We start from the raw sequence: 13,010 nt of genomic DNA, 5'->3' as shown, positions 1-13,010 counted from the left end.
CAAGACCCGGCACAGCCTCCTGCACGCGCCGGCCTGGCCCCCACCCGCGAGCGGGGCGGCACACGGCCTGGAGGCCCCGCCAGGAGGGTCAGCCGCCCTCCCTGCTGCCCGCTGCTTCTCCAAATCAGACTCCCCCCGACACAGCCCTCCTTTCCCTGTCTTGGACTCTTCTGGAATGTCCTTGCACACCTCCAGCGACAGGGAGCTCATTCCTACCGAGGCAGGAAGCCCGGAGCACATCTCAGCAGCCCTCCTGGCTCCTCTGAATGTTGAATCTTAACCCAAAGGCCCAGGCCCAGGCTCGTGAAAGACAGCCACCATTTCCTGAGCCCGGGTCGGGGCCAGGGACGGTGACATGGTTTAGCCCAAGACGAGTCACTCAGGCCTCTGGAAGATGACATCGGAGCAGGCAGGAGGGCTCAGCTCTCAAAATCAATGGAGAGGGAAGCAGATGTGGCTCAGGTGAGAGGGTCTACGCCTACCACATGGGAGGGCCCAGGCTCGATCCCTGGGGCCTCCTGGTGAAAAAGAAGAGAAAGCGTGCCTGTGCGGTGAGCCGGTGCCCGCGTGGCGAGCCGCTGCCCGCGTGGCGAGCCAGTGTCTGCACGAGTGCTCACACGGTCTGCCAGTGCCCACATAAGTGGGTCACACAGCAAGATGATGACACAACAAAAGAGAGACAACAGGAGAGTCACGATGAAGCAAAGCAAAGGAACTGAGGTGGCGCAATTGGCAGGGAACCTGTCTCCCCATCAGAGGTCTCCAGGATCGAATCCCGGTAAATTCCAGAGGAGAGAAAATGAGAAAAGAAAACAACACAGACAGCAAAAACAGCAGGGTGGGAAGAGGGGAAGGGGGGAAAGTAAATAAATAAACTCTTTAAATAATAAAATAAATTTGGTTTCTATTTAAAAAACAAAACAAAAATGGAGAAAGGGCAAAGAGCTATCCGCGGGAACTGCTTTGGGCGTCAGCAGACCCAGACAGTGCTAGGCGACCCCCAGAAGGGTGAGGGGCACAGAGACGAAGACCCCAATACAACAGTGGTGGCCCAGAAGGGCTCCTCTCCCCCACCCTGAAGGCGCGGCCTGGATAATACCCATGGCCCCACACAGCCGACAGGGAGGAAGAGATGTCCTCCTCCCTGGGAAGAGGGAGGTACAGCGAAGGGCGGTTTCTTTCAGTAAGTTTGGCCGGCAGAGCCCGCTCTGAATTTGGGCTCTGGCCAGTCCAGAAACAACGGAAATAGGGGGTTGAAAGACACCCCACCATGAACAGAGCACTGTGCAGTGCCACCTGCTGGCCGACCTGGAAATTGCAAGGGGAAAAACTGCTTTTAGGTCTCTCTTAGCTCAAAACTCCTGGGAGAAAATCTGCACCTCATTGGTGAATTCCTGGCCCAATTTTGATAACTTAAGTGGGCAACTTTTTTTTTGAGGTACTGGGGGCCAGGGATTGAACCCAGGACCTTGTATGTGGGAAGCCAGCACTCAACCACTTAGCCACATCGGCTTCCCTCAGTTGTTTTTTTTTTTCCCCATTTTGCTTGTTTTTGTTTTTTCAAAAGGCACTGAGAACTGAACCAGGACTTTCCATGTGGGAGATGGGCGCTCAACCACTTGAGCCATATCCAAATCTCCAAATGGGCAATTTTAAAGACTCAGAATAAGTTGAACCAAAACTCAAAGAGAGCCATGAAAGAAAGAAAAAAAAACACTAGGCAAGAGAGAGAAATTAAGTCAGAGTAAATTCACCAACACCCTGAGATGTCTAGACATCAGCAAAAAATTACAAGTCATACTATAAATCAGGAAGAGGTGGCCCAACCAAAGGAACAAACCAAATATCTCCATTAGACACAGGATTAAGACAGTTAGCAGTGATAATTATGCAAATCTCCTAAATCAATTCAAATAATTGAAGGGAAATATGACTAAAGAGATAAAAGATATTGAGCCTAAAGAACAATTTGAAAGCCTGCAAAGAAAAGTAATAGAGCTCATGGGAATGAAAGGTAGGATGGATGATATTAAAAATACATTAGAAGCACAGAATAGCAGATCTTATCTGATTGAAGACAGAATTAGTGATACTGAGGACAGAACATCCAAACTGGAAAAGAATGGAAAAAATGGAACAGAGTCTCAGAGAACCAAATGACAATGTGAAACTCATAACCATACATACTGTTGGTGTCCCAGAAGGTACAAGAGAATGGAAAAGGGGCAGAAAGAATATATGAGGACAAATGACCGGAAACTTCCCAACCCTTATAAAAAGACATAGACATCAATATCCAAGAAGGACAAGGTACTCCAAGCAGAATAAATCTAAATAGACCTATCCCGGGACACCTACTAATCAGAATGACAAATACCAGAGATAAAAAGAAGATTCTGAAAGCAGCAAGAGTAAAGCAAAGCATCACATACAAGGGAATTTTGACAAGATTAAGTGCCGACCTCTCATCAGAAACCATGGAGGGAAGTGGATGTGGCTCAAGCAGCTGGGCTCCTGCCTACCACATGGGAGGTCCTGGGTTCAGTTCCTGGTGCCTCCTAAAGAAGACAAGCAAGGCAGCGAGCTGACATGACGGGCTGGCACAGCAAGCTGATGCATCAAGATGATGCAACCAAGAGAACACAGTGAGGAAGCACAATGAAAGACACACCAAACACAGAGCAGAGGTGGCTCAAGTGATTAGGTGCCTCCCTCCTGCATGGGAGACCCTGCAGTTGGTTCCCAGATCCTACTAAAAAAAAGATGAGCAGACAGCGAGCACAAACAATGCAGGGGAGTGGGGAGAAATAAATAAATGAAAATAAATAAATCTAAAAAAGAAAAAGAAACCGTGGAGAAGAGAACAAAGTGGTATGATGTATTTAAGGTACTGAAAGAGAAAAACTGCCAGCCAAGATTTCTTTATCCAGCAAAACTGTCCTTCAAAAATGAGGGGTGAGTTTAACTTCACAGACAAACAAAAACTGAGAGAGTATGTTGCCAAAAGACCAGAATTATAAGAGATACTAAAGGGAGGGCTGCAGCCTGAAAGGAAAAAACAAGGTGAGAGACTTGGAGACAAGTGTAGAAATGAAGATTACTAGGAAGGATAAATTAAAGGGTAAAAAGATAATAATAAGATTTGATAGCAGAAAGCCAAAGAAATAAAACAGACGAAGTAAGTAAGCCTTTTCAGTAATAACACTGAATGTTAATGGCTTGAACTCCCCAATCAAAAGACATAGACGGACAAAATGGATAAAAAAATATGAGCCATCTGTATGCTGTCTACAAGAGACTCACCTCAGAGGTAAGGACAACCAGGTTGAAAGTGAGAGACTGGAAAAAGATATTCCACACAAATAATAACCAAAAAAGATCAGAAGTAATAATAATACTAATATTGGATAAAATAGATTTTAAAAGCACAACTGTTAAAAGGGGTGAAAAATACCACAATATATTAATAAAACGGGCAATTCGCCAAGAAGAAATAACTATAATACACATTTATGCACCTAACCTGGGTGCCCCAAGATACATGAGGGACACAGTAGCAAAGCAATAATAGTGGGAGACTTCACTACATCATTCTCAGCACTGGATAGAACATGTGGACAGAGGATAAATAAAGAAACCGAGAGCTTGAAAATATGATACGTGAACTAGACCTATCTAGAGTATTATACCACAAAACAGCAAGTTACACATTCTTTTCAAACACTCATGGATCCTTCTCCAAGACAGACCATACACTGGATCACAAGACAAATCTCAGTAAATTTTGAAAGACTGAAATTATACAAAACACTTTCTTTGATCATAATGGAACGAAGCTGGAAATCAATAACAGAGGGAAAAAGGGAAAATTCACAAATGGAGATTAAACAACACACTCTTCATCAGTGGGTCAAAAGAGAAATTGCAAGAGAAATCAGTAAATATCTGGAGATGAATGAAAACAAGAATACAACATATCAAAATCTATGGGAACCACACAGGCAGTGCTGAGAAGGAAATTTATAGCCTTCAATGCTTACATTAAAAGAAGAAGAAGGAATTAAAATTGAAGACCTAACCGCATACCTGGAAGAATGAGAAAAAGAACAGCAAACTAATCCCAAACCAAGCTGAAGGAAAGAAATAGTAAAGATCAGAGCAGAAGAAAATGAAATTGAGAACATAAAATAGAATCAACAAAACCAAAAGTCAGTTGAGAAGATCAACAAAATTGATAACCCCTTAGCTAAACTGACAAAAAAGAGAGAAGATGCAAATAAATAAAACCAGAAATGAGAGGGGGACAGTACCACTGACCGTGCAGAAATATGAGGGATCATAAGAGGATACTGTGAACAACTGTATGCCAAAAACTAGACATTGTAGACGAGATGGACAAATTCCTAGAAACACGCAAAGCACTTACACTGACCCTAGAAGAATTAGGAGACCTCAACAAACCAACCACAAGTGAAGAGATTGAAAGAGTCATCAAAAACCTCCCAAAGATGGAAAGTCCAGGACCAGATGCTTCACAGGTGAATTCTACCAGCCATTCAAAAACCATCTAATACCAAGCTTGCTCAAACTCTTCCCAACAATTAAACAGGAAAGCACATTACCAAGCTCATTCTATGAAGCCAGCATCACCTAATACCAAAACCAGATAAAGATACTACGAAAAAAGGAAATTACAGACCAATTCTCTAATGAATATAGATGCAAAAATCCTCAACAAAATACTTGCGAACAGGAACCAAAAGCACATTTAAAGAACTATACACCATGATCAAGTGGGTTTTATCCCGGGTATACAAGTGTTTTTCAACACAAGAAAATTGATTAGTGTAAAAAAAACCACATTAATAAACTGAAGAAGAAAAATCACATGATCCTCTCAATTGCTGCAGAAGAGGCATTTGACAAAATACAGCATCCTTTCTTGATTAAAATCACTCCAAAACACAGAAATAGAAGGAAGTGTTCTCAACATGGTAAAGTGCATACATGAAAAACCTACAGCTAGCAACGTACTCAGGGGTGAGAGACTGAAAGCGTCCCCGCCGAGATCAGGAACAAGACAAGGATGCCCTCTCTCACCAACCACTGTTACTCAATATTGTTCTAGAAGTTCTAGCTAGAGCAATTAGGCTAGGTAAGGAAATAAAAGGCATCCAAATAGGAAAAGAAGTAAAACTTTCACAATTTACTGATGATATGATTCTATATCTAGAAAACCCTAAAAAACCCACAACAAAGCTACTAGAACTAATAGATGAGTTCAGCAAAGTGGCAGGATTCAAAATTAATACACAAAACTCGGTTATGTTTCTATATGCAACTGATAAACAATCTGAGGAGGAAATCAGAAAAAAGTTCCATTTATAATAGCAACTAAAAGAATCAAATATTTAGGAATAAACTTAATCCAAAACATAAAGGACTTGTATTCAGAAAGCTACAAATATTGCTAAAAGAAACCAAAAAAGACTTAAATAAATGGAAGGATATTTGGTGTTCACAGTGGAAGACTAAATATCTTTAAGTTGTCAGTTCCACCCAAACTGATCTACAGATTTAACACAATCTTGATAAGAAATCCTAACAGCCTTTTTTTTCATAAATGAAAAAGCCAATTCTCAAATTCATTTGGAAGGGTAAGGGGCCCTGAATAACCAAAAATGTCTTTAAAAAGAAGATCAAAGTTGGAGTTGATTTTGAAGCATATTACTTAGCTACAGTGGTAAAAACCACATGGTGCTGGTATAAAGATAGACAGAAAGACCAGTGGAAACAAAGAGAGAACTCAGAAATAGACCGTCACATCTACGGACAAGTGATTTTTGGCAAGGCTATTAAGCCAGCCAGCTGGGCCAGGACAATCCATTCTGTAAATAGTGCTGGGAGAACTGGATAGCCACATCCAAAAGAAAGAAAGAGGACCCCTATCTCACACCTTATCCAAAAATTAACTCAACATGGATCAAGGACCTAAATATAAAAGTTACCACCATAAAACTCCTAGAATGTAGGAAAACATATTGAAGAGCTTGTGGTAGGTGGTAGTTTCTTAAACCTTATGCCCAAAGCAGGAGCAGAGAAAGAAAAAATAGATAATTGGGACCTCCTCAAAATTAAATACTTTTGTTCTTCAGAAGACTTTGTCAAGAAAGTAAAAAGGCAGCCTACTCAAGAGAAAATACTTAGAAACCACACATCTGATAAGAGTTTGATATCCATGCTATATAAAAAGATCATACAACTCCTTGATAAAAAGACAAGCAACTCAATTTAAAAACAGGCTAAAGATGTGAACAGAAATTTCTCCAAATAGGAAATACAAATGGCCAAAAAGCACATGAAGAAATGCTCAACATCAGTAGCTATTAGGGAAATGGAGATCAAAACTACAGTGAGATACCATTTCACACCTTATAGAATGACCATCACTAAAAAACAGAAAACAAGTACTGGAGAGGATGTGGAGAGCAGGAACACTCCTTGGCTGCTGGTGGGAGAAGAATAAGCCTCTGTGGTACCTCGAGACGCTGAGGTCCGTGTGACTCAGCAATTCCGTTACTAGGAATATATTTAAAAGAACTGAAATCAAGGATGCAAACTGACATTTGCACAAAACGTTCACAGCAGCATTTTCACAACTGCTAAAATATGGAACCAGCCCACGTGTCCATCAACCTACGAGTGGAAAAACAAAATGTGGTAAATACATACAATGGAGTACTATTCAGCTGCTAGAAGAAATGAAATCAGATGCACACGGCAACATGGATGAACCTGGAGGATATTACGTTGAATGAAATAAGCCAGACATAAAAGGAAAATATGATGAAGCAAATATGATGAGTAAACTCACGGAGGTAAACTCTAGAGTGTAGGTTACTAGGAGATGGAGTGTGGGTGAGAACGGGAGCGGATGTTTAATGGATGTAGCATTAACAAGGTTAATTGTAAAAGTGTGGGAATGAAAAGAATTGACAGCAACACATTATAGTGCGTATAACTAACCCGCTGATACATAATGTATTTGAGGCTAAAAGCGGTCGCCTGTGGAAGTAAATGTCAAGGGAAAGGAAACTAGAGAATCGTCTAGGGACTATACCAATGATTTCAGTGGGGAGGGAGATTGTGGCTACTGGGATTAATATAAGAATGTTTTACGACGTGCTAAGAATATGGAGACACGTGGGAAAATCACAACTAATGTAGCATATGGACAACAGTTAACAGTAACATTGTAACGTTTTGCAGCAGTGGTAAGAAGATACGACTTCATTACTAAGGGACAGCAGTGGGGGTAAGAGGGGGCATGGGAGTTTTCCTTTTGGAGTAATGAACATATTCTAAAGTTGACTGAGGGGTTGACAGCACAGCTCTGGGATGAAAACGAGCGCCACTGAGTGCACTGTGCAAGGCATGGGACTATCACACAGGGAACCCCCGGTGGGAGATGGACTGTGGTTTCCAGGACAAACAGAGAACATTCTCTCCTGAATGATAACAAATGTGTAATATGAATACAAGCTGTTAATAATCAAGTGGGTTAGGGAAGAAAGAATACACCAAAGGGAAGATGTGGGCGACAGTTAGCAACATTCTGAGAACACTCTTTTATAGTTTGTAACCAATGTTTCACAGCAATGCAAGGCGGGGGCTGTGGGTGACGTGTGGGAGCGCTGCACGATGATATGCCTGTTTGTTTTCTAAGTTCACAACTTTCACTACACTTATTGTTTACGTATGTTCATGTATGAATGCTATACAATCTTATTTTAAAAACAAAACCGCTCACTTGCTTTTGTCCCCACTGGAAGGAACTGTCCTCCCCATTTCACAGAAGCTGAGCTGGGGAGGTGACAGACACAGGTGACCTCCCAGGTGCGGAGCCACGGGCGAGGGTGGACACAGCTGCCCGGCTAGGGGCCCACCGAGCGGGGAGCGCCCCGGGAAGGCCCCCGGGGGGTCTTGGTGTCACCAGGCAGGGCCCACTGCTGCTCGGCTCCTGCAGCGAGAGGGCCCTGAGCTGTGACTCCCGGGCATGAGCTCCTAGGACATGCGCTTCCAGAACACGCAGCCGGCTTTAGGGCCCGGCCTGGGACGTCACCGCCGGTCTGCAGGGAGGGAGGAGCGGGTGGGAGGCAGGGCGCGGCCGTGTCCCTGGAGCAAAGGTGCCCGGGACGCGTGGTGGGGGAGGGGCGCCATGTAGACGCCCCGTTTTATGTAAAACACAGTAAAAGACAACCTGAAAGCCGCAAGAAGATGCAGGAAGTCCAGGGCCGTGAGCCTGCCCGTGACGCGGGCAGTGGGCCAGCCCCAACTCCACAGCAGGAACTGGGGGCCTGGGGGCTGGGCCACTGCTGTGGCCACGGAACAAAACAGAGCAAGGGCGCTGCTGTTAGGACTCAGGCGGGTTCAACACGGTCTGCGCGGGAGGGGGCACCTCGGGGCAGCGGGGAGGGCGGGGGGCCCAGAGGCCTCGGGGCGCAGGGCCTAGAAGGACAGCCGCTGGGCAGAGCCGGTGGGGCCAGGAGGATCTCGAGGGGACGGCCTCGGGCCGCCGGGGGCTGTCAGGGACACAGGCGCAGTTGGCACACCTGCGCTCGGGCCGGCGGCCCCCCACCCCGGCCCCTCAGCCGGGGCAGGCCTGCGGGCAGGGCAGCTGGGAGGGGAGTGGCAGGCTCGGACCGCACCCCAAGCCTGGTCGGCCCCTCCCGTCCTTCACGCCCTGGGCAGCCTTACCCGACCACCCCAGGGGCCGCAGGTGGCCCGACCCGGCCCATCTGTCCCGCCCTCTACCTGTCCCTGCTCCTGGGCCCCAGGGCAGCTGGCACTGACCCAGGTCGCTTCTGCAGGGACGCGGCTGGCAGAGGCTGCCCTGCAGATGCCGACACGCCGCGCCACGGGGCGGAGGCCGCCAGGTGCCCGGCCGGGACGGGAGCCCCGCGGCAGGGAAGTCGCCACCTCCCACCCGCAGGGCCACCCCCCGGGGCGGGCGTGGGTGGTCCCCCGGGCCCAGCAGATGCGCCCCCGGCCTTACCTCATAGATGAGGAAGACCTTGGCTCCCACGTAGATGGCCATGCGGGTCACAGCTCGGACGGCCGCGTTCATGCCTGCAGGAGACCCCGTGACGTCAGCGCCGGCCGCCGAGGCCACGCGGGGCAGCCCCGGGGAGCAGCCCGCAGCTGCCACCAACAGCCCGCGAACATCAGAAATATGACACTTCCCGGGGCCCTGGCCCGAGGGCGGGACTCAGACCTGGTGTGTGCGGAGGTGGGATCCCAAAACGCCATCAAGTGGGGGGCACAGGCGTGGGGGCGAGAGCAGCTCGGTGGGAGGGCCGAGCCCCGAGGAGGACAGGGTGGGGAGGCGGGGGCAGACCCAGGCCCGGTCCCCCAGGGAGCCCCGGGAGACTGTTCCAGGCCACTTGCGCCTGTTGGTCCAACCCTTGGCTTCCTCTGATGCCCGAAACCTCCACGGCCCGTGACAAGACTGGCCCTGGGGGGCTCGCACTTGACCACAGGGGAACCCCCAAGGCAGGGCCTCCCTGCAGATCTCAGGGGGCCGGAGCTTGGGATCCCCCAGGACAAAAGGGAAGGGGCCTTGGGGGGCCTCCTGGCTCTCAGCCGCCACTGGGACTGAGGGGGAGGCGGGGCTGGAGACCCAGCCACCCCTCCCCGCTCCCTGGCCCCCGACACCCCCACCCTGCCTTCCCAGGGCCCCCAGCCACCTCCACCCCCACCCTGGGCCCCAGCTCCCTGCCCTACCCTGTCCTCCCTGGGCCCCCAGCTCCTCCCTCCTCCTTCCCCAGGCCCCCAGATCCCCCCACACCCTCCCTGGGCCCCAGCTGTCGTCCCACCCTGCCTTCCCCAGGCCCCCCAGCTCACCCACCCCTTCCCTGGGCCGCCCAGTCCCACATGCCCTGCCCCCCCAGCCCCCAGGTCTGTGCGGCTTGGACGAGGAGAAAGGGCATGGTCCAGAGGCAGCCCGTGTGCCCCCACGCGCCTGCTGACCATCCGCGGGGTGACCTGCTGTCCCGGCACCCCAGGACGGAGCCCACACGGCTGCCCTGGGGACAGCTGCGTGTCCTAGAAGGAGGAAGGGCTCCAGGCCGGGACCCCAGCCCCTTCGCTGTCAGCCTCAAGGGACCCCAGGTGCAGGAATCCCAGCGCATGTCTCCCCAGTGTCCCCCGCCAGGACCCGGGCAGGCCGGGAGCACCGAGGCCACCTACGGACAGCGTGGGGGTGGTTAGCCGTGGGCGCCCCAGGGGAGCCCGCAGAGAAGAGAAGGGGCGACACACATGTCTGCGGGCAGGGCGAAGCCCTGAGGTGGGGGTCTGCCCACTCGGTGTGGGGTTCATGCCGAAAGGCACCGGCCGCATGTGCTGCGGGCCTGGCACACGGGCACTCGCCAGCTCCACCGGGAACAGAGCCCCGGGGAGCCCCCCACGGCCGGCGGTCACCGGCTCACGCTGGAGGTGGGGTCCGACGGCCCCCGGAGAGCGGCCTGCGAGGTGCCATGCGGGCGGCGGGCCTGGACAATGCGTGCCCTCGGCCAGGGCTGGGCCGGGGTGAGGAGGGCGGGGGCCTGAGGGGCGCAAACAGGGTGACGGGGGGCTGGCCGCGCGGCCTACGTGCCTTCCGTGACCTGTGCACAATGACTCCGGCTGCTCCTGCCCTCAGGGGACACGGCCAGGCACCGCAGCCGTGGAGGACAGGGTGGAGGACAGGCCCTCGGGGCTGGTGGGGAGGGGCCTCTGAGGGGCCCACCATGTACAAATAGGAAACTGAGGCCCGAGGGAAGCCCCTGGGCCACCTCAGAGCCGGACTCGGGGCCTGGGGGCAGGCTGTCCACCACTCGGGCCGTGCCTGGTTTCCAGCGCTCCTGAAGTGCACGGCCCCGCGTCTCGAAGGGGTACGCACCGGGGCTGCTCTCTCCACGGTGCTGGCAGCAGGGACACGGGGGCACGTGCTGACACGGGGAGCACAAGCCGACGTGGGGGAGACATGCAGATATGGGGGAGCGCAGACATGGGGGAGCACGTGCCGACATGGGGGAGCAGAAGCCAACATGGGGGAACACATGCAGACACAGCATGTGCCGACATAAGGAGCACAAAGCAACATGGAGAGTGCAGACATGGGGGAGCACAGAAACAAGGGAGCACACGGACACAGGAGAGCCAGGCAGACGCGGCGCTTGTAGGACACAGGAGCACATGGAGCCGGGGGGGGGGCACCTGCAGACATGGGGAGCACAGACAGACGGGCCGAACGCTCCTCCCTGCAGTGGCCCCAGCCCCAGGATGGTCTGGCCTCTACTTCCATGTCCCCCAAGGCCAGCCTCTCCGGGGTCCAGCAGCCGTGGGGAGGGCAGCCACAGCGCTCACCCCTAGTGCCCTCGCCCGCCTCGGCCCCCAGCCCTGGACGTGGCACCGCCGGCCGCCGCCCCTGCCCTGCCCCGTCCTGCCCTGCCCTGCCCCGACCCGGCAGCTCCCTCGGCAGCCAGCGTCCTCCTCCCACGTCCCGGGAGGCTGGGGCCGGCAGGGCGGGGGTGGGGCTGTTTCTGAAAGGCCGGAAAGGAAGCAGAGGGCACCCTGCTGCGCTGCCCTGCTCCACTTCCCTCACGCTGCGGGCGCGCAGTCTGCCCGGTGGCCCAGGGCGGGCACGGCCATCCCAGGCCAGCGGCCAGGACAGGACCGGGCCGGCGCAGGGGGACGGCCCAGCCCTGCCGGCTCTGCCAGGCCCTGGCAGGTGGCACCTGGCCTCCCAGGTAAGAGAGGCCAGAGCGCGGCTTTGCCAGAGGAAACCGCCCGGGGCCAGCGCGGCGCCTCCGGCCCCCTCCCCTGCCCACCGGCCCTACACCAGGCGGCGGCTGGGGGCGGACAAGTGAGGGGTGCAGTGGGGCAGGCCCCCTCCGCCCCGGGCGGGGACGGCGTCCCGGAGGCGCGGAGCGCGGGGAGCGGGCGGCGGGGACCCGGGCGCCCCGCAGGGCCAGGGAGGGCGGGGCTCCGACGGCGGGACTGCCCCCGGCGGCCTCCCCTCGGCGCGGCCTCCGGGAAACGGGGCTCCCCATTGGCGCGCGACCCGCGGCGCCCCGGGGGAGGGGCGCGGGGGGGGGCGCCGGCGCGACCGGGGGCCACAGGGCACGTCCGGGCCGCCACGCGCCGTCCCCGGGCCCCGCGCCGCCCCGCCCCGGGCCCTCCCCGCGCACGCGCAGAGCCCCCGGCCGGGCGGGGGCCGACCTGGGCGCGGGGCCCGTGTCCCGCCGCACGTAGCCCGCGTCCCCGCGCCCCGCGGCGCCCCGGGGCCAGCAGGGCGGCCGGAGCAGGCGGGCCCCCGAGCCCCCGGGTCCCCGGCCGAGGGCCGCGCGCCCCGAGGGGCCCGGGGACAGGTAGACGTCTCCAGCCCCGGGGGACCGAGCGCGCGCCCCCGGCCCGCCCACCTTGCGCGTCGCCGCCGCTGGTCAGCACCCCGATGGCCTTGCCGGCCCCCGACATCCGCAGCTTCTCCAGGTCCACGGTGGCCATGGCGCAGGCCGAGACCCAGGGGCGCCCGCGCTCGCTCTCCCGCCGCCGCCTGTCCCCGGTCCCCGCCCCAGGTCCCCGCCCCGCGCCGCCCGCGCCTCTGCGCCCCGCCCCGGCCATGGCCGCTGGCCCCGCCCCGCACCCCGGCCCGGGGCGCCGGAGCTCCGCGAAGGACGGCAGGGACGCTGGGACCCTGCGGACTGGACCCGACGGCCGAGGGCGCCTCCCGTCCCGTCGAGGCCCGGGGCTGGCACCCCGCGACGGCCAAGTTGCTGGGGCGCGGGGCGCACCCCAGGGCCTCGCAGGGGTGCGGTGGGATGGAGAGGGGCGCGCAGCCCACGGGGCCTCCCTCCCTGCGGTGGGACCAGGGAAATGCCAGGGGGCTGGTCCCTGGCGTGCCCACCCAGCCACCCACAGCGGTGGCCAGTGCCCCCCACTCGGGAATGGGTGCGAGGTGGCGCCCTGGT

General features: G+C 54.6%; 1 protein-coding gene across 1 annotated transcript in view; it reads right to left on the bottom strand.

The window, feature by feature from the left end:
- The window catches only part of PFKL (phosphofructokinase, liver type), a 32,357-nt gene extending 19,735 nt beyond the window's left edge, over window positions 1-12,622 (bottom strand). The window contains exons 1-2 of the mRNA XM_058296332.2: window positions 12,462-12,622; window positions 9,056-9,129 (exon numbers count right to left, since the gene is read on the bottom strand). Coding sequence (XP_058152315.1) covers window positions 9,056-9,129; window positions 12,462-12,546 — 159 coding nt within the window. The 5' untranslated portion in view covers window positions 12,547-12,622. The remainder of the gene's footprint in view (window positions 1-9,055; window positions 9,130-12,461) is intronic.
- Between the last annotated feature and the right edge of the window lie 388 nt (window positions 12,623-13,010).

The sequence above is a fragment of the Dasypus novemcinctus genome, chromosome 4, assembly GCF_030445035.2.
Source record: "Dasypus novemcinctus isolate mDasNov1 chromosome 4, mDasNov1.1.hap2, whole genome shotgun sequence".
In the NCBI taxonomy this organism is placed as follows: Eukaryota; Metazoa; Chordata; class Mammalia; order Cingulata; family Dasypodidae; genus Dasypus; species Dasypus novemcinctus.
The sequence above is the reverse complement of the archived record's forward strand: the minus strand, read 5'-3'. Positions and strand labels throughout refer to the sequence as shown.